The sequence below is a fragment of the Heliconius melpomene genome, chromosome 17 (assembly GCF_056956725.1).
Source record: "Heliconius melpomene rosina isolate 202511_hmr_F chromosome 17, ASM5695672v1, whole genome shotgun sequence".
Lineage (NCBI taxonomy): Eukaryota > Metazoa > Arthropoda > Insecta > Lepidoptera > Nymphalidae > Heliconius > Heliconius melpomene.
In genome coordinates, this window is record NC_140405.1 from 4,513,567 (window position 1) to 4,538,796 (window position 25,230).

The 25,230-nt window shown below is 31.0% G+C and overlaps 4 protein-coding genes across 6 annotated transcripts; 1 reads left to right on the forward strand and 3 right to left on the reverse strand.

Annotated features, from left to right (window-relative positions):
• Positions 1 to 455: 455 nt before the first annotated feature.
• crim (QVR superfamily protein crim) lies at positions 456 to 3,297 on the reverse strand. Its single transcript, XM_085201030.1, has 4 exons — positions 3,116 to 3,297; positions 2,723 to 2,863; positions 2,119 to 2,272; positions 456 to 1,400 (listed from the first exon to the last, which is right to left on the reverse strand). Exons 1-4 carry the CDS (start codon positions 3,171 to 3,173, stop codon positions 1,268 to 1,270), a joined length of 486 nt encoding a protein of 161 aa, XP_085057156.1. The 5' UTR covers positions 3,174 to 3,297; the 3' UTR covers positions 456 to 1,267.
• A 1,497-nt stretch (positions 3,298 to 4,794) lies between these two features.
• LOC146529916 (uncharacterized) lies at positions 4,795 to 6,974 on the reverse strand. Its single transcript, XM_085200566.1, has one exon. It carries the CDS (start codon positions 5,875 to 5,877, stop codon positions 4,924 to 4,926), a length of 954 nt encoding a protein of 317 aa, XP_085056692.1. The 5' UTR covers positions 5,878 to 6,974; the 3' UTR covers positions 4,795 to 4,923.
• A 146-nt stretch (positions 6,975 to 7,120) lies between these two features.
• Positions 7,121 to 23,465, forward strand: LOC146529917 (uncharacterized). 2 transcript variants are annotated; one of them, XM_085200567.1, is made up of 5 exons: positions 7,121 to 7,312; positions 20,176 to 20,383; positions 21,680 to 21,799; positions 22,516 to 22,647; positions 23,027 to 23,465. In XM_085200567.1, exons 1-5 carry the CDS (start codon positions 7,310 to 7,312, stop codon positions 23,230 to 23,232), a joined length of 669 nt encoding a protein of 222 aa, XP_085056693.1. In that variant the 5' UTR covers positions 7,121 to 7,309; the 3' UTR covers positions 23,233 to 23,465. The 2 variants fall into 2 exon arrangements, with proteins under 2 accessions (XP_085056693.1, XP_085056694.1); XM_085200568.1 differs by lacking the exon at positions 7,121 to 7,312 and adding an exon at positions 13,602 to 13,737.
• On the reverse strand, positions 22,865 to 25,173 carry rtv (QVR superfamily protein rtv). Of its 2 annotated transcripts, none has more exons than XM_085200569.1 (3): positions 24,930 to 25,173; positions 24,210 to 24,386; positions 22,865 to 24,072 (listed from the first exon to the last, which is right to left on the reverse strand). In XM_085200569.1, the coding sequence occupies exons 1-3, from the start codon at positions 24,991 to 24,993 to the stop codon at positions 23,867 to 23,869; spliced, it is 447 nt and encodes a 148-aa protein (XP_085056695.1). In that variant the 5' UTR covers positions 24,994 to 25,173; the 3' UTR covers positions 22,865 to 23,866. The 2 variants fall into 2 exon arrangements, with proteins under 2 accessions (XP_085056695.1, XP_085056696.1); XM_085200570.1 differs by lacking the exon at positions 24,930 to 25,173 and adding an exon at positions 24,887 to 24,905.
• Between the last annotated feature and the right edge of the window lie 57 nt (positions 25,174 to 25,230).

Below are 25,230 nucleotides of genomic sequence, written 5' to 3' on the forward strand. Positions count from 1 at the left end.
AACATATATGATGAACATCAAATTCATTCTTAATCAGATTTTTTTAAATTTTAAATAAATTTGAAATGTATATTTATTAATTCTAAAATAATTTGAAACATTGTAAAACTATAAATAACATAAAAATTTCATAAATTACGAAATTTTAGTACTATTCTTTTTACTAGAGTGAATTTAAAATGTAACAAATTCTTTCTCTCGGTATAAACTATGCACCGATATGTAAGTAGTATTAGATATTTCAACTTAAAATTTAAATTCATAAAAATATATATTTGAATTATTTATTTATCTTATCATATTAGATAAATTGATAAAATAAAAAAAATATTATTACATTTCAATGAATAGTAAATAAAATTATCCTAACAGGATTTTTATAAAAGACTGCACAGTGCACATTGATTCGATAGCTTTTAAAAATTTAAATAGCACATGAAATAAATAAATCAAAATAAAATTGTCAAAGTTTTTATTTCCAGATTATAAAGCTTACAATTATGACAATCATCATAAATTTATATTAAAGTCATTATTACCTATTATATTTGTAAAGCTTTAAAAACATTTAATAAATACATAAAGTTAAAAAAGAGATTTCAAGATTTAAAGTACTATAACATATTTTAAAAGATGGACGGATTGTTTATATATCTACATGATATAATTGACAAAATGGACGGACAATTATACTTTAACTTATATCTAACTTTTTCAGCTATTGCATATTCCGCATAGAACAAAATAGGCATATTCAATTATTGAGGCAAAATTTTCGAGATACTGCATTTAGAGTGGTGGAATACAATGTCACACTCTTGTCACCAGGAAGGGAAAATGAAAATAACTCATTACCCCCAAGGGAATTGAACCCACAACCATCCTCTTCAGTTCATCAGGTTACTAAAACAAAACACTTTACTGAAACTTTGCTTGCATTAGCAAGTAAAGTGTTTTTCAAGGTTTTGTACTGTATTAACTATTAATACAATACAAAACCTTGAAAAACACTTTACTTGCATTTTTTTTTTGTATTACAAAGTGCAGTGTGTATATAGCACTACTACTTGTGTTGTTATTTTTTATGCCTTCTTCTTTTCTATATATTTCATTTATAAAATATTACTTGATGCAGCATAACAAAATATTACAATATGGAGGCATAAGTTCAACTCTTAATTATAAATTAAATATAATATATAATTCAATTTTTTACATATTGATTTGTATGTTTTTAAGTTTTAACAACTTTGTACTTTGTTTATTATCAAGATAATGTCTTCCTAATTAATAAAAATACACCGAAGGCAACTAAAGTAATGGAATGTGTTATTCTTGATGAGTTGTTGCATCTATGATCCAAGAAACAAAAACACCATATTGTTTCATCATATATGTCTCTGCAACAAAGGAAAAGATGAAAATTGTCATATAAATGATTTGTTTCAGCTTCAGTTTTTAACCTGCATATAGACAGATAGAATCTAGAGTTAAAACACTCTATTCTCCAGTATCTGTTGAATATGAGAAACTAATTGTTGATTGATTAATAGAATTTGCCTACTGGAGCAGAGAAATGAAAATAAGACACACCTTACCCAACTGTGCCACAATGGCCTTGTATAAATATATTACATATCACATATCTGTGAGTCAAAAAATTGGTTACAATTTTTAAATCATTTGCTTTCAATTTTAAAGCTTACAGCTTATTATAAGCTATTATTAAATTAATGCTTGTAAAAATCTTTGTAGTAAAATCATTACAAATTATAAAAATAGTATGTTTTATCTAAATTAAAAAGCTATTTATATAATCAATGTTTTCTTAAAATTAAATATTGATTGTAAAGTGGAGTGGAAGCTGCAGTGGATGACCACCACTGCAGCTTGATAATAGCATTAGTTGTATGACACATATAGGATTCTATTAAATAGAAACAATTGAGGTCATTTAATATATCCTATAGTGTTTATCCATCAATGGACTATCCACTACAAAAATATTTTTTTAATTCATGCCCACAGTTCCTGAAAATAATTTTCATAAAACAAAACTAATTGTATTGTTACAATTAGCAAAGCTACTAATATTATTGTAAAATTATGAAGTATTACCTTTTAATATCAAATTCCTTTATGCTATTATTAACATATTTGGCTAAATTTAAATCTTTAGCAGCATGGCGACATCCTTCATATGTATCAGCAGGTATATCGGTTCTAACAGCTTTAAAATTACTCAAACAGTCTCTTGTTATCACTTGTTTAGCTGAAACATTAAATATAATTAATAAAACATATTATAAAATTGTAATTGATCACTTCTTGAACATAAAAGAAAATCAAACCTAAACTATATATATTTATTTTTTTGCTTATTTTTCTGTGTGTTTATGCATGTAATAGATTAATATATTTTAAACACAATTCAAAACATCCTGAGGCTAATTCATATCCCCCCAAATAACCTTAAACTAAAGGTGTTGATGAAATTTTTCCTAATGATAATGTGGTTTATTATGTAAAAAGTAAAGTCAAAATTAAATCAGCTTTACACTGTATCATATACACATCAGGGCAAGCAGTGAAGAAATTAATATATAAATTTAATGAAACATTTCAATTCCTAGAATGGGGATCAAACCCTAATATTGTGATTTTCATTACCACAGTAGTTTTTAATAATTTTTCTGGTTTATATAGAATTGTTTAAATTTACCTCCTTTTCTTTCTATCAGCTTTACACACACATCTTCATTGTCTGGGCAAGGATTTCCCAAATATCCTATGCCACGCCAATTGAATGGTTCGTTACATCCAGGAGTTGCTGCTGTACACTGATAACACCATATAGCTAAACCTGAGAAAAGAAATCAATAGTGAAATTCTATTTTACTATTTTTCCAACTCTGCAAAATATACACCTATGCGAAGTGGCAGCTCAATAATACATTGGAAAATATTATACCGTAAAACGGCTTTTATATTTAATTTTTATTAATATTTAATTGCCAAACAAAATTTATAAGAATTTAGTTTATAAGTAATGTAATTCTACTGTGATGAATATAGACTAAAACCACACCCCTGTTACTTATAAACAATAACTTACTTCCATTAAAAACTGTCGACAAAACAAATATTGTTATTATCGTGTTCATGTTCCACATTTTTGTAAATGTTTTATTCCATTTAAGCTTTTTTAACAATAGTAAATATAAAAGTTATGAAGAAAATCTTCATAAAGACGCCGTTACAGCTTAGCTTGACGTTAGGCGATTGGGATTGGCTAATGTCAAAATTCAAATGTCTTGATAAAACATCGAACATTTTATCTATTCGATACATTAGCTGGATCATCAAATCAACATAATTATGATTCTAACAAATAATCATATGGTCGTTACCTTACAGTCTACTATACGTTTATTCGCCTTATTATAATCTTAGAATAATGTAGGTGGGGAATTAAATCTTAAGAATGTAATTCATGAATTCAAAACGAAACATAAATGTAAGTATCACATGACTTAAGTTGGTTATTAATATATGTTCAATTTTCTTATTATTTTTTATTGCTGATTTCTATTCGTTTGTATTTATTTAGCTAAAAACCAAAAGATGTTCGATATCACATTTCGATGACTAGCATCGAATAAAAACATCGATGACGTTAAAATGTGCTCGTCCGTCCCTATTGCTCAAATGTGTTCAAATCTGTGCTTAATGTTTCAACAGATGATAAAAACGAATAGACAATGCATTTTCCATTTTTACTCAAACTTTAGAGATATTTACAAAAAAGGCTATCGAGAAAAAACAATTTAATTTTCTTTTTTTAATTTTTCTATGTAGAAATCGAACTCACAACTATCAAGTTTATATTTAAATATTCAGACATTGGCTGTTTTTATTCTTTTTTTTAAATTTTTAAGTAAGGAACGAACCCACAACTATCACGCTGGTGCTGCACGCTGCTGTTGGTGTAAAATCCACGATAGCTGCTGCTGCTTTAAAATAATGTGGTAAAAACTAACTGAATTTGAAAACCACCAATAGGTTTGAAAGTAAAGAGATAGATTAGTTTCACAATTTCCACACATTTACATCGTGTTTCACTGATCTATCGGGTTCAACGATTACGTGGGGAAAAAGTAATGAATCTATATCTATCTAGCCCTTGCTTAGTTGCATTGTTGTATTTGTTTATATACTAGCAGCCCCCGTGAAGCCCGCTTAAATTATGCTCATATTTATTCAACTATAATTAAAAAAAAAGATTAACCATTTTAGTATGGTTATATATATACATGTACTGTAATCTGTTGCGTAGCGAGCTTAACTCGCGCCCGGGACAAAATACTTTTACAGTGCCCCCCAGGCGAACACAATATAATTTCATATGTATGTTTAAATAGTTTTGCAGACTATTTGGCGTCCCTTTATGAGCGGCGCTCGGGACATGATGTGGCCCTTTCCCAAAGCTAGCCAAAATATAATTTGATCGCTTATGCTATTTCTGAGATCAGCGTAAACAAACGCACAGACGAACAGATAAAACTTTTAGTAATTTTTCTGATATATCTTTTACTTATATGCAGATGTCGATCAGTTATGGTGTCATTATAAGAATAGATTAGGGATTATTGCATATATTATAGAATTAAATAGTCCTTTTATCAATTTACTCGGTATTCTAAAATAAGATTATTATCTTATACTACTACTTGGGTATACTTTTGATAATATGTATATAATACAGTTAGTCTAGAAATATTATAAATAACGCTATTGATGTTTCTGTCAATTTATATATTTTTGTAGGCATAACGTCTGAAAAATAACAATATACAATCATAATGTTATATATTATAGCTTACCATATAAAAATTTTGCAATATCATTAGGTTTCTTAAATTTTTACTCTGGTTCTGGTGGATTAAGAGACGCCATTAACATAAGTATGTCGTCCTTGTTAAGATCGATACACATGGTACCAACTACATCTTCAATACCAATAGTGCCGTCATTACTTATATCAACTTCCTTGATAAGATTATCCAGTTGCTTTTGCGGCATCTTATGCCCTTGTTTTGCTAACACCTCTTTTAGATATTCCCTATCAATTGTACCCGTCCTCCCAGGATCAAATACCTGTAAGGCTGAACGCAGCTCCTCTTCTATATCAAAATCTCTTTGTCTTATAGTGACCATTTTCAAAAATTGATCGTAGTTTATATGACCTTCGGGATGAGGTGGTCTTACACAGTATGCAATTAGTTCTTGCAGTTGCTCTGGTGTATAGGTCATAAGTAAAAGAGCTTTTAGCATATAAATTAATTCTTTTTCAGTTATGTATCCATCAATATCAGTATAAGCCGGAGTATAATTTTGATATACCTCCCAAAGTTGTTCAACTTCAACTCTTTGATCTGGTCTTAACTCAAAAGGCGGCCTAACAGCTTCTTTAGAATCACTTAATTCTAACGGAGCTGCAGGATCGGGTGGAGGTTCTTCAACATATCCTTCTTCCTCTTCAACTTGTTCCGCTACGGCAGCAGTCTGATCTACTTGTTGTTCCTTATTTTCTTCCTCTTCTTGATCTTTGGGGTGCTCTTCTTCTCCAATTTCTTCTAACTCTTCCTTCTTTTCCAACTGTTCTTCTTCCAACTGCTCATCTTTAATCTCATTAGGAACTGTCTCTTCACCATAGTCCGCAGGTTCCTTTATAAATCCATCTTTTTCATTCTCTTCATTTTCAATGGCCTCTCCCTCTAATTTTTCCTTATCTATAATATTATCTACTTCTTCCGATTTTTCTTTATCTAATTTTTCTGCACTCTCTGTAGCAACAATAGAAATTTCTTCTTCCATAATCAAATTAACTTTTTAATTTTGTTCATATGTTACAATAAAATATTTACTATTACATGAGAAATTAGTTTACACCAAAAATTTATCTTGTGATCTTGATTTACCAAAATATCCGCGTATCATAAATATTACATTATCTGTTATTTTATCATATAAATGAAGACTGCTTTCTGATAGAAAATCGAGAATATAAATTAACTCTAATTTAAGTTCATTTCGTAAGTTACTTATAAAAAAAACCATTGAACAAAAATAAAAGTGAAAGTACTTATAAAAATTGCACTTACACCGTCAAAATTGACAGATAGGTAGTAAGTATTTATTTATTTACAAAGGTGATATTTGTAATAAAACTTTTTTTAAATAAGGCTGTTTGCTAAATGAAGGTGGTTCAAAAGAAAAAGATATGGTATGGTATTTAATTTCTAGTTTGCTGATTTTTTGCGTAAGTAGATTTTTTCTTTGCGTAAGTAGATTTTTTTAGCTCGATGGATTTTCAGCGATTTCGAGATAAATGGTCTTGACAGACAGAAAAAAGGGTAATCCTATAAGGGTTCTGTTGTTATCTTTATCTTTCTTTCCGTTCGTTTAAATCGATTATCCGTTTCTTTCTTTGAGATATTAAACCTTAGTATATTAGGTATACTGTTCAAAATATAAATTGTATTTCAAATAAAATATTTATAGGTAGGTACCTATGAACATTTTTTTCATATTTACTTACAATTTTTTTCACATAAATTATGTATATAAATCTGATTGTTATATTTTAAAAGAATTTATTCGATAACAATAACGACTTAAACTCATTATACTACTATACTATATTTTGTTGAACTGCTCCAAATTCTAACTTGGAAATGAAAGGAAAATAGCGCACCGACTAAAATCAAAACAGAACAGATCGTGTTCCTTTGTACAAACCGCAATCAGTAATTAGTAAAGCAAGCTATTTTCTGCACCGACTCTCACCCACTTTAAACTTGATGCAATGCAGTAGTTCACTTGCAATTTATCTAATGTTTTACATAATATTATAACGATGAGAAGCAAAGCCAAAGATGCTCTGACAGTATAGGTAACACGAGTCGGAATAACTAATGTTTATAAAAGTTCCACGGCCAATGCTTTCGAAGACGCATCACGTGCTTTGGAGAAAGATAGATCTAAGTGAACGGAGACGGTGCGCGTGGGCTGGGATGGGAACTCTGGGAAGTACGAGCGTAAAATACAGACTACAGACGAAAGGCGAACCTCGCGGGCACATCGCGCACGCGCTTACACTCGAACCTATAACTCGTGCGTTTTTTGGCGGGAAAACGATGATTTTGTAATGCGATTTAATGTTTATATCGATTTTACTACAATTTTAATATTTGTGCCATTAGTGACTGTTTAATTTTAGAATATTTTTTTTACAACATTCAGTACAATGGTAAGTAATTGCACTCGATTTACAAAACATCCTTTATTCATTAAAAAGTATACCAAAAGCTTATTTTTTTCCCTGATATCCTTGTATTAACAGTGACATAAAATCAAATGACACGTCGATTCTTTCTTGAAAGGGGAAATGAGCTTCCTTTTATTTAAAATCATCTTTTAATAGTTTTACTACAACGTTACTACGTAACCCTATTTCATGCAAATTCGATTATAAATATAATCTGTATAAATGTTATGTAAAAAAATGTGATAGAAAATTTAAAAAAACAAAAAGTGACAGCTTAGTAAAATTTCATGCATAATATTATTTTATAATGTTAATTTATGAGGTATATATTAGTAAAAAATAAATTATTTAAAATAGAATAAAAAGTGGCAGTTTAAGGCCAGTCGTAGCAAAGGGGCATAAGTGCACGAATGAAACGCGACAAGTTGTAGGTTCAATTTATTTATATATTATTTAAATTTAATTTAATTTAAATTTGGTCAAAATAAAATAAAAAAGTTACATTTAAAGATTATTTACTTCAAAGTCATTCTGAGAAAAGTCATCTTCATTAAGCAATTATGCCTCCGCTGCTCGCTGTAGGTGTCTGTGTTATGCTACAATGCACTTGCCCAACTAAGATTTACTTATTTAATCAAAACAACAAATATATAGGGTGGAATTGTCAGCACCACTTTGAAACCACAGTTTTAACTACTCTATAAAATCCTAATATAATTCGGAAAAAAAAAACAATTCCCAAAAATGAAAAAGTTATTTTATGATAATGATAAAATTATAGTTTTAAAATAAAACGCCATTTGTAAAGTATAACATAGGCACGCACACACTTACCTGTCAAATCGGAAACGTCGCACACGTATGGTGCGTCACACGAAATACAGGTATGGATAAAAATCGTGAAATGAAAAAAAAATCCTACGTCCAAACTGTTGAGGTACCTTGATTAATTTCTTAGGTGTGGGTTTGAAATATATTACCCTATATGCAGTTTCAATAAAAGAAGCGCTGCCTCTTCCATCCTGTATATTTTTTTATTCATATAGGCAAAATACTCGATCCCTTTATAAAAACTAAAATAAATTACAGTCACATGATTTAAACGTTACTAGTTCTTTTAATAAAGTAGCTTCACTCTTTTTCCCGCAGGGTTGGAAAAACGATCCTAGTGTTTAGACAGTCCCTTACCTAATTTCCGCCGATTCTGGAGGCGTTGCGTGAAGTTTGCTGAGTGGTGGAGCTCAACACCGCACTTTGCCTCGACACTAGAACCAAGAAATGAAAATATATATTTCCTCGAGTGGTGATCGAACCCGCAACCAGTCCCGTTTACAGTCACACAATTCTGCGCCACGAGAGGTTTTATTTTCGTAAGCAGGATACAGCGTGAAGCTGATAAAAAAAACTATATAAAAAAGCTTTTTAAAACTGATCTAAATGCCTAATATGCATTAAGCAAACATTATACCTATTGTATCTATAAATACCTACTACTAAACTCGATTAACCGGACTAATTGTTGTCATTAGTCATTTGGGTAATCGAAAATCCGGATAATCGAATGTATAAAGAAAAGCTGGTTTTGTGCATATGTAGCACAAAATTATTATATGTCAATTAAAAGCCAGAAGTACATATAATCGAAAATCAACGTTTATTATAATAATATAAATAAAAATAAATTATTAACATTTTCCAACATATGATTTAAGCACATATCTACGTGCATATAAATTTTTGTTAGGTTTCATTGTAGTAGGTTGTACAAAATAATTATCGCGATTGATAGTTCGGATATTCGCGAAGCCGTGTAACTGGTTCGAGTTTCTACTGTAAATGATTATAACATTTTTTTACAATTTTCACAGACGAAAATTTTTAAGCCTTTAAATACACACTCAGTCGAAAAGTTATATTATGTGAGACAAACAAAAATAACATACTTACATATATAGTAATATCTCTTCTTTCTTTAATTTAACTCATTTACAGAAATTAGCCACTGAGTACCAACACTATCTTGGTATATTAAAAATTAATTAAATAAATTAAAATAATAACTTAATTGTAATTCATCTTCCATTATATATTTTTCACCCAATTTAAATAGGTACTGCAATCCCAGCTATGGGCCAAGGTTTCTCCGCCTTCTATCCACAAATCAGTATCATAAGCCACCACGAGGCCATCTCGCGGTTAGAACTATCTGTTATAATATTACGTTTAATTAATATAATGTAAGTAATGTAGCTTCTTTAGTGTTATAGTCTACAGATGCAAACAAGACATTTAGGGGGATCAAAGCGGCCATTTTTTACAAAATCAATAAGAAAATATTACAACAAACTTAATTAAGCATATTATGAAAAAAAGCAAAAACTCGACTGTATAAGAACTGAAAAGATTGACGAAAAAGAGAAAGAAAGTCATTATATATAGAGAAGAGATTAAACTTGAAATAAATGCTCTTGATAGACGAACAGACGGACAACAATGACGTTAGTGTTTCTTCTAAAATATCATTGTTTTTATTACATATCCTAGGTGTCTATAAAAAATACTCCTAAAAGATATAGATAATTTTCTTCTATCTACGATAGATTCATCGATAATCGTTTAGTATATTATGTGATACTGTATTATATTGTAATCTAAAGAAAGCTATTTCTAATGACTAACATCCGGTAAACTGAAAGTACTTTACTTAATAATTATATTATAATCTTGTGAAGATCTACTATACTCATATTTATAGCTATTTAAACGTAAATTAATCAATACAAAAAACAAAACAAATATTTCCTAGCCATCATTTACTTTCAATTTAAATGATTTACATACGCTCCCATCTTGTATTATAATTCTAGATGTATGTATTTTGTCATTACACTCTTAAATAAACTATGAACAGCTAATAAACAAGATTTTAAACTCTAATTTAACCTTGATCATTAAATCATCATAATTTTAGTTATTAATAAACAAGCATTTATTGTTCTGCAAATTTAAATAGGACAAGGCCAGTCGTGGCGCGGGGACACAAAGTGTGACTTTAAACGCGACTGATTGTGGATTCGATTTCCACTCGAGGAAATGATTTTTTTATTAAATTTCTTTACTCTGACGTCGAGTCAAAGCGCGGTGTTGAGTTCCGCCATTCAACACGCAATGCATCCAGAATTCGGCGGAAAGTGGGGAGCGGAGTGTATTAACACAGGGCAGGGAACCTATCCCTGTGCCTACCCTACTGTATGCGGGATACAGCGTAAAGCTAATGAAAAAAATAAAAAAGACAAAAGTATAATCAACCATACAAATTATAAAGTATATTGATATTAATGATTATATTGATATTTACATTTACATTTTTATTAACTTACGTGTACAGAAAACAATACATAATAAATAAATGTAAATAAACATAACTTAACTTTCAAATTGTTGGGAACTCGAAACCCAGCCTCTTGGGTAATACGAGCAGACTGATGTGTGACCACTATACCGTATATGCAATGGACTCTGCATCAAAATATAAGAGACAAATTAATTAATTATTACAAGTAAAATTTTCTATTACTAGAGAAAAAATATTAAACTGCAAATTAAGTAAACAAAAATATTTAAAAAAATCAAATCAGCTTCACGCTGTATCCCGCACATAGCAGGGTAGGCAGAGGGAACCTAGTGTTAAGACACCCCGTTTCCCACTAAACAAAAATATAATATAACTAGCGGACGCGCGCAGCTTCGCTTGCGTATTTAAGGGTGAATTCTAATAACCCATGAAACATGTGTTCAATGAAATATTTTTAAGAGTCTAAATTTCAAATTTTATAAAAATCGGTGGCGATTTAAAGATTTTTCCATACAAACTTTCAACCCCTTATTTGCACCCTTAGGGGGTGAATTCTAGAAAACCATGAAACATGTGTTTAATTATATACGTTTAAGAGTCTGAATTTCAAATTTTATAAAAATTGGTGACGATTTAAAAAAAACCTATACAAACTTTCAACCCCTTATTTGCACCCTGAGGCGGAGAATTCTAGAAAACGATGAAACACGTGTTCAATTAAATACTTTTAAATATCTAAATTTCAAATTTTATAAAAATCGGTGCCGATTTAAAATTTTTTCCATACAAATTTTGAACCCCTATTTCACTCCTTTAGGGTTAAAATTTTTCAAAATCCCTTCTTAGTGGATGTCCAGATTACGAAAGTAAACTTTTGTCCAACTTTAACGTTTCTACGCACAGCGGTTACGGCTGTGCGTGCGTCTTACCTCAGTCAGTGAGGACAAGTCCTTTTATATATATAGATTATATTAAAGACTAAATCTTTTTTTCAGATTAAAATAATATCTTGATCTAAATACATATTATATAGACACTAATACTTTGTTATAGTACCTAAGTTACATTTGGAATTAACATAATTAAAGTAGATCGCCATCGTAATAATAGGTCTTAGGCTCAGTTTTTGCCTGAGTGCGATGGTTGCAGATTCAAATTTAAATCGGGGGATGTTTGTACTCGGAAATAAAAAAAAAATCCAATTAACCATACAGTCAAATTAACTTTACCCACAAGATAGATATATATCTCTTATCATAGATAATAATAATCAAAACCTTCAAAAAACAATTAGTAGTTGCTTATCACGATTTATTTTACCGATCCAATTATTCTCAATAACATTTTACGATGACTGCCATTAATTAATGGATCCATAAATAAGTATATAATATATCAATGTATTTGTAATTAGAAGCCAAGAAGTAATTGCCAAATTTTCCTATCACGCACAACGTGATGGTCCTTGGAGTTGAACACCACACGTTACTTCGGCCGAATGTCGATCAATTAATATCCAGCCTCGTTTTATGATTTTTATTATTATAGATCACAATTAATGTTGTTTGATTTTATTATATTTAATAATATATATTTAATATTGAACTTAATTAACTATAATGTACATCATATTTTTCTTTTTCCTTTTGTAAATATGTACTGTTTTTTTTAGAACAATCGGTACTCGGGCTTTGATTTGTGAGGAATAGGTAATGTCCTCACAAATCAAATATTATCATTTCTTCGCTCTGATGTAGAGGCAAAGCGCAGCGTTGAGTTCCGCCACTCAACACGCAATGCCTCCAGAATTTGGCGTAAAATGGATAACGGAGTATCTTAACACTAGGTTTCCTCTGCCTACCCTGCTGTGTGCGGGATACGGTGTGAAGCTACTTATTGAATATTTGTACATATCTACCTATGAATATACAGACATGACCGTGCAAATTACGGATCTTACGACTCCCATTATAAGATAAGGTTCACTTATAACTAAAAACTTGCTTGTTATACGTGAAGCACGATTTCAATGCTCTATTTAATTTGAATATATTATGTTATTTATGTTTGTGTTACTCACAATTTTGTTAGTACTTTACTAACGTTAAACGTGAAATATATAACAAAACTTCGATTCGGTATCGGTATAAACAGTGGTGATCCATATTTCTGAATAAATAAGATCCGCTTTTAAAATCTATTTACCAACTAATTCGGAGTGTCTTAACACTAGGTCCCTAGGTTAGAAAAAAACATATAGTGAGTTTGGGTTATCGGAGCAAGGTACAGTGTTAAGTTTGCTTGGGGTGAGCGATACATTGTTAAAAATCAACTACGATATTATTTCATTCCTTACAAAAAGTTACTATACCCTACCAATTACTTACCCTGCATGGAGGTAAACCCTGAGATAAAACCAGCAAGGAAGATTGGTTTTTCTCTCCAGGCTACTATATAATGGGACTAAGCGATTTGTTACGTTGTGCGCAACCTTTCGAAAGTTTGAAAGGAACTGTCCGTTATAAATAAGTCACAATACGTTATCGTGACATAACAATCTATCGGGTAAAATAATAATTTTAATATATTTTTCTATATTTTTTCAAATATTTTATAATTCCTCTATAAAATTGTATGTTAGGTATATATACATAAAATATACAATGGGGCGGTCGGACGGAAAGTTTTCCATTAAATACACGCTTAAAAAATGCATAAACAACGATATTTTTTTAATTTTCAAAACTACCCTTCTTAGTAATTCAAAAGAGCAATAAAAACATTTGCGATTTTTCATTCACTTTCGATACTCTCCCTAGAGACCGTCTGTAAGAACATTCCTTCAAGGCCTAGCTGTAAACTTTACATAAGTGACGTCATAAGTCATAACCGTGAAAAGTATCTTACCTTCTACTTCAATTACAAATAAACGCTTGGAGACGTTCTACGCTTGTTGATTGTGATAATAGGAAAATTGTCAAAATAGTTCCAGTGTTTAAACACTGTGTTGTAGTGTGTAGTGATTAATCACTTTCGAGCATTTCCAGTATAGGTAAATATTTTACAGATTTTTTTTATCAGCTTCACGCTGTATCCCTCACACAGCAGGGTAGGCAAAGGGAATCGATTGTCAAGACGCTCCGTACCCCGCATTCCGTCGCATTTTTCGAGGCATTGCGGGTTGAGTGGCGAAACTTAACGCCGGGCCTTTGCCTTGGTGAGAGAGTGAGGAAATGAAAATATTAATAAGTAATAATTCAAGTCTTCGAATGGGGATTGAATCCACAAACGTCGCCAGCAACGAGTAAGTAGGTACTAAGTAGGTACATAGGTAGGTCAGCACAAAAAGGGGAACGAAGTGTCTTAACATTAGGTTCCCTCTGCCTGCTGTGTACAGATAGACCCTAAATAAAAAATATGTGCCGAATATGAAACATATCCTTACAGTGTCCTCACCATATCCTTACCACGTAATATGTATCTAATTATAAACGTTACACAATATTCACATTTATTTATTTTATTTAGTCCATCTAGTATAGAATAGTGCAAATGTGAAAATAAACTGAAGCGACATTTTATTTTTCCGGGTGAAAGTAAAGGAACGGTCTTATAGGAACATGCACCATTACAAATGCTCTCTCATCATACACTCCTCGACTTGTGAATATAGTAAACAAATATCAGAAACAGGTGTCTATCGTAAAACTATCTAGCGAAAGTAAATATAATTTTTATTGACAATATATGGACGTAACTAACACAAGAACACGAACAAGAACTTGTTGATTACAGTTGTAAATAAAACTACAACCTGTTATAACATATTTTTTTCATTTATTTTGGGGCCGTTGTAGCGCAGTCGCACAAGCGTGCGGCTGTAAACACGTCAATTCGAATTCGACGAAATGAAATATTTAATACTTTCATTTCCTAGTAGTGGTAACGAGGCATAGCACGTTGAGTTCCACCACTCAACACGCACGTGCACGTGCCTCCAAAATTCAGCGGAAAATGAGGAACGGAAATGTTTAATAGGAACGGAGCGCCTCAAACTCTCACTACTAGGGCCCGTATTTATAAACCTCAAATCTGAGATCAATCGAAGCTTAATTTCCTTAATCTCAAAGGACTGTGGACGTGGAAATTTGGTATTAATTTCAGCTTGATACCAACGATTAACGCAATCTTGAGAAAAATGGTTTTAACAGATGGACAAACAGACGAACAACAAAACGGAACCCTATAAAGGTTCTACTTTTTTCTTTAAGGTACGTACCCTAATATTTTACTTCCCTGATTTCAATCTTTACTCACACTTATAGTCGCCTTTTGTCTTCTATAAATACAGTATAAATCATTTAATCATTACGAAGGCCTCTCAGCTTAACCTTAAATTAATGTCAACCACATCAATAAACACTCGATGTTACCGCTTCCTAAAGCCCATAACAAAGCAAACATCTATTAGATATAAGTACGTTTACAAGGTAATATATGTGAAAATACTTATATAAAATTGCACAGGCCAGGCCGACAAAATTTCAAAAATTGTGAGACCCCAACGGAACTTTTCCGACGGTTTCTAGTGTGTCAACACGAATCTGACCCTAGAATTGCTCCGTTAGTTCAGGTTTTTGAGATAACCTAAGCTAAAAGTAATTTAGTCGGAAAAGTATAGTCCCGTTTCTGGGTCCAAAATGTTGTCGGCCTGTGTTATCTTTACTTTACTCAAAATTAAAATTTATAAATTACCGATACCAGCATTTTGTCTCTGGAAAAAGCGGGATTTACGTGTTAGTTAGTATGTAAAAGCATTCATGGTCAGTTCGATCTCACGTGGGAATTGTTCAGATTATTTATAATTGCCAAGTATTATTTCAAAATTAATGCCAAAAAAATTTACTGAATGTACGAGATTATTACAGACACCTACAAAGCTCTTGTGTCATCATATTATTATAATTCTAAATCTAGTACCGTATTTTTTAGACATGACTAATTGATTAAGAGCCCTCATCAATGCCATATTTTTTTGTTATTTAAATATTATTATAAAAAAATGTATAACTTACTATGTAAAAAATGTACCTCGTTAACTTAATTCTATGACGATATCTGCCGATAAGTAAGTATTATGAGTCATTACGTATAAATTCTCATGGGAAATAATGAAATAAGTAACACATATAGACGAAAAAATAAGTTAAGTAGAACAACAACCATTAATATCTCCTCCTGGTGGAATTTAGGGTAAAGGGTTTGCTTAAATATTGGGAAACTAAGATACAATCAAACGTGAAGTATTTCAAAATGTAACTGTTTTTTTTTTTAATTTTAGAAATATACTTATAATCAATTACACTTTTCATATAATTATTTTAATAAAATAACGTCTATTAGTTTATTTCTTGTTTAATTAATACAAGTTTTCTTAACACTATCTTTCTAATACGCATCCTACATATTACATACAGTAGATCACTTTCTCAGATAGAAGGCGATGCACATGCACACTTGCATCACTGCATCCATTCATACAACGACGGCCGGATAAATGAATAGTCGATTTAAATAGACTGTCCTTGATCGGGTAACGAGCTCGCTCTGGAACAACAAAAGCCGGATAAATCGATGTCGCCCACACTCGCTTTAATTCTGTAACTTTAAATATTTTTTTTTATTTTCAAATAAGGACTAAGAGAAATGGTAATTTAATATAGCAAGATGTGTAGAGAGAGTGTAGTGATCAGACACTCATATGACCCTTTAAAAAATGAAATATTTGTTGAATGGCGAATTTTAATGTTATTTTGTTTTACTAGATTAAGGCATCAGGATGAAAACAATATTGAATGCATTTAATAAAGTATATTTTTTTCTTTTTATTCTTTTTTCAAAGATTTTTTAACTTGTCCAAAAATTATTCTTTTGCTGGGAAACCTTTAACGTACCCAAAATATTTAAAGCAAAAATATAGATTTGTCTACATCTACACTTAATTGAAACTTGTATTATAAGATGTCGCAATCCTTTTAAATTTGTTGTAATGTAATTATCAATAGATTTGTTTGCAGTCACGTTTGTAAGAATTATAGTACCTCTTTATAACAAACAATTCTACACAAGTAGGTATACCTCCATGCCATTGAAATTTACGAATAGGTAATGGATAGGATGCTGGAAAAAATACTACACTTAAATCAGAGTTTCTAAATTATTATTGTAAAAGAAAATTTTGGAAATAATATTGATATATAAGGCATCCCATACATAGCAAATCAATTAGAAGTTTTCTTCTTCTTCGCCGTTTCCCTCTTGACAGAGCGGTTGTGATCGTCCCTAAAGAATCCGCTGTACTGTACTCTGGAAGGACTGTGGAATCATCATGAAGGTACACAACAATCAGACTTAGATACCGTTACATTTGAAGCTACATCTAGGAAGATAAGACTGCCGATGACACTGAGGCAATGCAGCAACAAAGACATTAATAGTTAAATAGTAAAAAAGCACGTTTTCTAACCAAATTAGAAAAACAAACGTATTTTAATTTTCAAACACTTTCCCGAATTTATTTTTATTCTTATAACAAAAATATTTTTTATTGTAATAAATTCAGTATACAAGCAAAGACAACCGTTAACTATACTAAATTGAAATAGGCACGATTTAGTAATATAGCGTGACCATCTAAAGAAGTTAAATATAGTACCTACAATATAATTATAGCCTCTATTTAGTTAAGTAATGTATAGTACATTATAATGACAACTATACACTCACTTAAATGATTTTATTTAATACTTATCAAATTATTTTACTTATCAAATTATTTTTAAAACAAAATTGTATTAAATCCATTAATTTCATAATAATATTAATATTATCATATACATTTTTGTACTTAAATTTAAAGCTTAGATGTCTTTGTTGATAATAACAAAGAAGAATCTGTTGTTACAGATGTCTGTTTCACCTTGAGGTAATGTGGAGCTTGCTTCCATTAGTCTACTATTTCGGTCGTTAAGAGACCTATTTGTTACGTCTTCGGGAAGGTTACCGGTTACAGTTATCAAATTTCGTCATCATAGGTACCTATAATGCCATTAAATTGTATTTTTTTGGAAGATTTTAACTGTGACTGTCATATTCAGTTCAATATGTTGTCGAACCTAGTCTACAACTATTGTAATTAGTTTAACAAAAATTTTAAGTTGTTGAGGCTGTCGTGGCGCAGCAGGTCACAATGGTGTATCAGCTTCAACCTCGTGTTAAGACCCTCCTTTCCCCACTTTCCGCCGAATTCTGGAGGTATTGCGTGTCGAGTGGCGGAGCTCAACGCCGCCCTTTGCCTCGACATCAGAGCGAATAAATGAAAATAAATATTTCATTTCCTTGAGTGGGAATCGAACCTACATCCGTCGCGTTACATTCACACCTAATTTATACAATCCAAAAATGTAATTATGTTTCTTTTACGTATAATACTATAATAAATATTAAATATAATAGACATCGTTATTTAGATTAAATTAAATGAAAATAACAATTCAAATATTTTTTATTTCCATATAATATATATAAAGATATCTCTTTAAATTCAAGGCTCATTACAAATATGGTCGATATTCCGAAAAGATCCTCAATTAAGATGTCATCATTTCATCACAAAGTTCCAATTGAGACGACACGGCCGCCATTGTGTTGCAAGCACTGCGTGAGAGTATGCGCCCTTACTGTAGGATTCCTCTAGTTTAAATTATAATCATAATGTACTAACCCACTGTATTCTTCTAAAAAATAAATTTCATACTGTATCCCGCACACAGCGGGGTAGGTAGGGAAGCTAGTGTTCAGGCACCCCGTTCCCAATTTTCCGGAAGATCTGGAGGCATTTGGGAATCTGGAGGCATTGCGTGTTGAGTGGCGGAACTCAACGCCGCGCTTTACCTCTTTAATATTTCTGCTTTCTTCTATATAATTTGAAAAAATAGGTACTGCAAAAAAATTTTGAAATTCAAGTTTTTCTGGAAATCTTGAGGCCGTAGATCTGAGTTTATGGTTTGAATTTCAACTCTATATCTCAAAGCGTTCCCTGAGATAAAGGCTCTTGACAGACAGACAAAAAACATACGGACGAACAAAGTTATCTTATAAGGGTTCCTTTTTTCCTTAAAAGGTACAGAACAAATAAAAATTAAGTATTTGGGGTTTTCTAATTAATAAAGGCCCTCAGAAATAGATTTTCTCATACATTTTCCATGTACCTACAGTCAGCAATCAGTAACATTTTTATTATGTGTAGATTTTTTATCTTTTTTTTACGTTTGCGTACTTATATTAATATTATGAAGCTAAGGGTGCCGGTGCTGATATTTTTGCGATGGATCGTCTATTTATTGAGGAAGGCTATAGGCTATACCCATTACATAAAATTAATCGTATCGATGTAACCTATTGTACCTGCCTGGGGCACTTAAAATGTTCATGTCATATTACAACTTACTACTACATACATTTCCATATCAAAAAGTAATTCTTTCCATTTAGAAACACGGACAAAATCCATTTATATACATATACTGCTACTTACATGTATATTATTATCTTTTTACATATTTTTATTCTACATTCTTGAAATATAGATTTTCAGGGTTCCATATATACTTAGTATGAAATTACAATATACATATAGTAATAGGATAAACTCAAGCCATTTGATACGAAAGACCGTGGGAGGCAAAATATATGTATCACATTTAGCGAATGCGACGTTCACAAACATTCACAAACGTGAAACTTCATTTAAGATATAATATAAATTGTTAATTGGTAGTGTTCGTGTACTATGTCAAGTTCATAATGTAAAACAAAAAGGTACGAGTAATTATGCGATGTATTGTTATATGATCTTGATGATTTTAAATGTTTTTATACATAATTATAACAAAGGTCACGAATTAGACGAATGTTTTTTTTTGTAAAAGTCTACATATATGTATATTCCTTCGTAGTAGGTATACTTAGGTCAGTCGTGGCGCAGGGACTGGTTGCGGGTTCGATCCCCATTCGAGAAATTGAAATTTTATATTATTTATATTTCAATTTCTCCGCTCTGGTGTCGAGGCAAAGCGTGATGTTCCGTTCTGCCGCTCTACGGAGTAACTTAACACTAGATTCTCTCTGCCTACCCTATTTTGCGCAATACAACGAGCTGATACATGAAGCTAAATTATTTTTTTAGGTATATTTAGGTGGCAGCAATGTATGACATTGTAGTATTTTTATAATCGGGTCTACTAAATTGTAAGCTTGTAGACTTATTTCGCTACATAGGAAAATCTTTAGAACTAAATAGCTTATTTGATAACAATTTATTACTAAAAAAAAAAAATTTAACTAATGCATTATTTCTACTACGAATATCCATCCATTCTTTCATGAGTAAAATTAATATTTAACATTTGCCTTTATTTTCTTATTCCAGAAGCTACCATGCCATCTAATAAGTATGTTTATAATATACCTGTACCTGATACACCTGTGTCACTGCGGTGCGGGGACGCAATTCGCATCTCACGTAAGAGTCAACACGCCAGCTCGGAGCTTCTCCCATGGTGTGGGTGACCCGATCTCCTTGTTGGAACGACGGGCATACCAGCGTTTGCAAAATCCACCTATTAGAAGATTACGAAGTAAGTATCTACTATATACTTTTTTTTTCATTACAAATATATTGAACTTGCGTGACTTCTTATGCAGGTCTTGGGACTTCTTTCGCCATGGTGGAACAGGGACGCAGCGTGTGACTGTGCCTTCTAATCCCACTCCAGGGAATGCATGATTGTCATTTTAAAATCAATATACTCAACTCAATCAAATACAATTAAAAATGAAGCTTAAATTAATAATCATAAATTGACTTTAATGCTTCGTCCCGCATTCAGTAATGCAGTCGAAATCCCTTTGGAACTACTTGTAAGACACTTCGTTTCATTTGCTGCCAAATTTTTAAAACATTCCGTGTAGTGAAGGAACTAAACGCCGTGCTTAAGTCTCTCAACGAACTTTTTATACTATGCTTATTAGTTGAATAATTTTTGAGTAATAATAAAATAAAATTAGCTAATATGTATATTTGTAGTGAATGGAGTTCTTTCCTAAGTCTTCTAACGATAAAACAAACACAGGCTTTGCCAGCAGAAAATTAACAACATCTCTAATTAAACTACATATAGTTTTTCATTTAAAAATTCATAAATATTTTAAAATACAATAGCATATCACAAACCAATAGCAAGGATTTAAATGTAAAGAGGACGCTATTATTAATTTCAAAATAACGTTGTGAAACAAGATAAATTACACATAATCAATAGGTAGGCCATAGATTGTAGATGGAAATTCTTGGATGGAGAATACCGCGCGCGAAAACACTTACTTAACAACTATTATTTATATGTATCTATACAACATTTAACAGATGCTATATTGACCATTACTCGGCATGTTACACTCTACGTTAGAGTATATATTATGTGCGTAGGTACTAATCATTAATTAAGTCAATGGCTCCAGGGGACCCAGGAACCTTATGGAGACTCTGGACTTATTATTTTTGAACCCCGTTCCACGGATTTGACATCACATGTGTACACCACATAAGTGGATGTGATTACATATGTGGATGTGGAATCACATGTGGATGTGGAATCACATGTGGATGTGGAATCACATGTGGATGTGGAATCACATGTGTGGATTTAAAAATAAAACCACAACAAACGCCTAGCAAACGGACCTTACTGTAAATTTTATAATAGGACGAGGCCCTGAACTGTGGGCTAAAAAGAATCTGTGCTTTGTTGAGACCTAAACTACTTATATACCAGTCTTTTTTCTGGCATTATTAATAAGCGACTAGGAGAGGTACCTATTTCTTAATATCTGTAATACCTATGTAATATTTATGAATTATTATTTTTTTGCAGGGCCAACAACGCAACCTCATCCCGGTTACCCACGACAAAAGCCAGCAATACCTTTTCAAGCAGAAGAAGTGAGCCATGGCAATAAAATTGGCACACCATGGAAATTTAATAATTTTGATAGTAAGAGTATTAATAAATATTATACTTCTTATAAGTTTTACAACAGATTAATCGATTCAGTGAATTCAATGTTTTACTTAAAATATATACTATATTTTAAATATTAGATATTTTCTTGTTCTTAGAAGTGCTGCAAAAGAGCGGAAATAACCGACGGTTGCAGCACAGTGCTCATACAATAATCTATTTTTTTATATCATTGACATTAACATTAAAAAATAACATAAGGCCTATGCGTTTGCCTTTCATTGTAATCTAGCTTGATTTTGTATAGATAACATAATTACTTAGTCATAATAAGTAAGTACTTACTTATATCTTTTTACATTAAGTATAGAGTCCGTTTTTTCCACTCCGATATAATGAATCATAAAACCTCAGACTAATTAGTAAATACAGCAGTAATAATAATGACCAGTAATTAATACTCAACTTATACCAAATATTTTTTAACCTCTAATCTAGAACTTTTGTCTACTCTACTGTAGCCGTGCCCTAATATAAATTAGCTTTCTTACTAAGCACTCTTTGTAATAACTATTATAATAATAAACAAACAAAAAAAAATATTATTTCATCAGATTTTTTGCATTTAGATTATAATTTATTAGAGAAATATATCATAACAGATTTACCTATACTAAATTCATACAATAACTAATTATAGTCAAGCAAGAGTAATATTACAGATGTCTTAAAGAAAACTTTATTAACAGGTGTTCCTATACAAATTTTGCCCCCATCTCCATACAAAGTGGACTCCCCGGACCCAGAATCGCTATGGCCTATCGGATTATTTATACCGCCACTGAATTCCCTGCGCTTCGGTTCAAGACGCGCAGATAAAGGTAGCAATAATAAATAATAGAACTTAAATATCTAGTCATGGCACAGGGACAGAAAATGTGACTGTAATTGCAACAGTTTGTGGGTTCGATTCTCACTCGAGGAAATTAAATATTTAATATTGTCATTTCTTCTTGCTGGTAACAGTCGAGTATACAATAATATGATAAATATGAAGATAATGCATGCTTTAGCCAATTTTGAGATTTAATACTGCACTTAATGTTTTGGCTCGATTTATTAAAAACACTACAAATTGCATATATAAAAATTTGTCTGATCATTACAAATGGAATTTTTAAAATATTTATTATAAGATAAATAATCTTTCTTTCTTATTTTATTGATAGCTCAAAAGATAAAAAATATATATTATTATAGATAATAAAGAAGAAGATCCTTATTTGCTAGAAGGATCCGAAGCAGTAGCAGCCATTGCAAAAGCTGATGATCATGGCCAATTGTACTTTCATAATATACCACACATAAAATCACTGTTGGCAAATCAAGACCTCAGGATCAAAAACAATTTAGAACCTCACAAGATTGCTAGCATACGACAAACTTGGCCATTTAACAGAGCTTAAATAAATAAAATATTATATATTTTAATAACTGTATATTGTATATTTATGTATAAAAATCTTATCACTTATGAATATATATAAAAAACTGTGTTTTCTTTATTTTATAATAGCAATATTTAATATTACAGAATGTTATATAACTTAATCTTAAATATCATGAATAATACATCTATATTTTATGTACAAAAAATAGAATCACATTGTTTGGACAGAATAAAGATAATGAGTATATATGTGGTTTTTTGCTTATCTAACTAAATTTTAAAGAATATTTTGATGACTTCATAAAAGTTGCTTTACTTATCTTAACATCTTAACATTTTTATCTTTGAGCTCAAATATTATTGTCATTCCTTGAATATCTCTAAGTAATCTTATAATTCTTATAGTTTACTTAGGTGGCAATCAACACCATGTTTGACACAAATGAGACCAGAGAAATCATATTTTTTTAATAGGTAGGCTTGGAAACAACCTAGAGTTAAGACACTCCATTCTCCAATTTCCACTACAATTAAAGACCTTGCCTGTCTTACCAAAATTAACAGAGTAAAAATCAAATATTTCAAAAACATCAAAATATAAACATTTAAAAAGTAAAAAGATCTACACATCTTAAAACTAAATATGACTGTCAGAATATAAATCTTTGTATTATAAAAAATAGTGATAAAGGTAAAACTATTGAAGGACTTGAAATTTTGTGAGACCCATTGCACAGATCACCGTTACAAAAACACATGTAAACTTTTCTATGGTTCCACATTGTATATGCACATCTTTCTTCATCATCACTAGGAGATCTTTGCAGACACATTCTTTGAGTAGCTGCACCATAATCTATAATATAATATGAAATCGATAACATTTCTTTTAAAGCAAAATTTTATATATCCACAGAAATTTATTTCTACAATTCTTTATCAAAAGTATTAATATTTAAATATAAAAAAGTTCCAATTAAGTAAATCATTTACCATCAGTTCTAAATGCTCCTGTCGTTCCTTCTATCATTTTACCGCACCATCCAGAAGGGCAAGCAACCACATGAATACCGGCCTCCACTTCAGGTTCTGTTACGTTGAAAGGAAAAGGATCTCCACATGATCCTAGTTGACCTCTTGACCTGCATTTGATACATCGTTTGTGTAAACCTAAAATAAAATTATCTTAATTTAGATATTGTAACCTTTCAATGACATGTTGGCCCTTGGACACATGCAAATATGGAGCACCTTGTAGTTACTTACACTGCAATTCAAGGCCCCAAGAGTTTAGGGCTCCTGGGCACAAGCCCTAAGTAAAATGTTGTAAAGATGGAATTGCATTCAATTCAGACATAGTGTCTTAATACTTTTTATGTCTGATATAATTTTTCCCTGTCTTAATTTGTCATTCTTATTATTACAATTCAATATAGTTCCTTTAATTTCTCTTAATTATTTCGCCGATAACGAGCTCTAATGGACATGTTAAAACTAATTGTTAAATAATGACAAAATATAACGTAAGATAAATTTTATATTATTCAATTTAATAGTATGTAATAATTTGGCTGACAAAAGATCTGTATTGAATTTCTTGATTATTAATACGTGAGCAGAACATAATATATATTGAACATTCAATTTTAACGTGCATACTCTCACTTTACCTTGAAAACATATCCGTGTCACATAATAAAAGTGAAAACTTACAGTTTGTTTCGTGAAACAGAAGAACACCAACAAAGGCACACAATAATATTGATTTATAATTCATTTTTACACTTTTTATATATTTTCACTACATAAATTAAAACTTTTTTAAAACTTTCATTTTGGTTTTTGAAGTGCAACTCGTTTTGAAAAAATATTAACAACTACAAATGACACATTGACTGAATGAATTTGAGGTGATTTGAAATTTGATGTCAACGTCAGCCGTCTAATAAAGTCACTAATGAAATATAAATGGTATACATTCAATATACGTTTTACTTATAAATTAATTCCTATC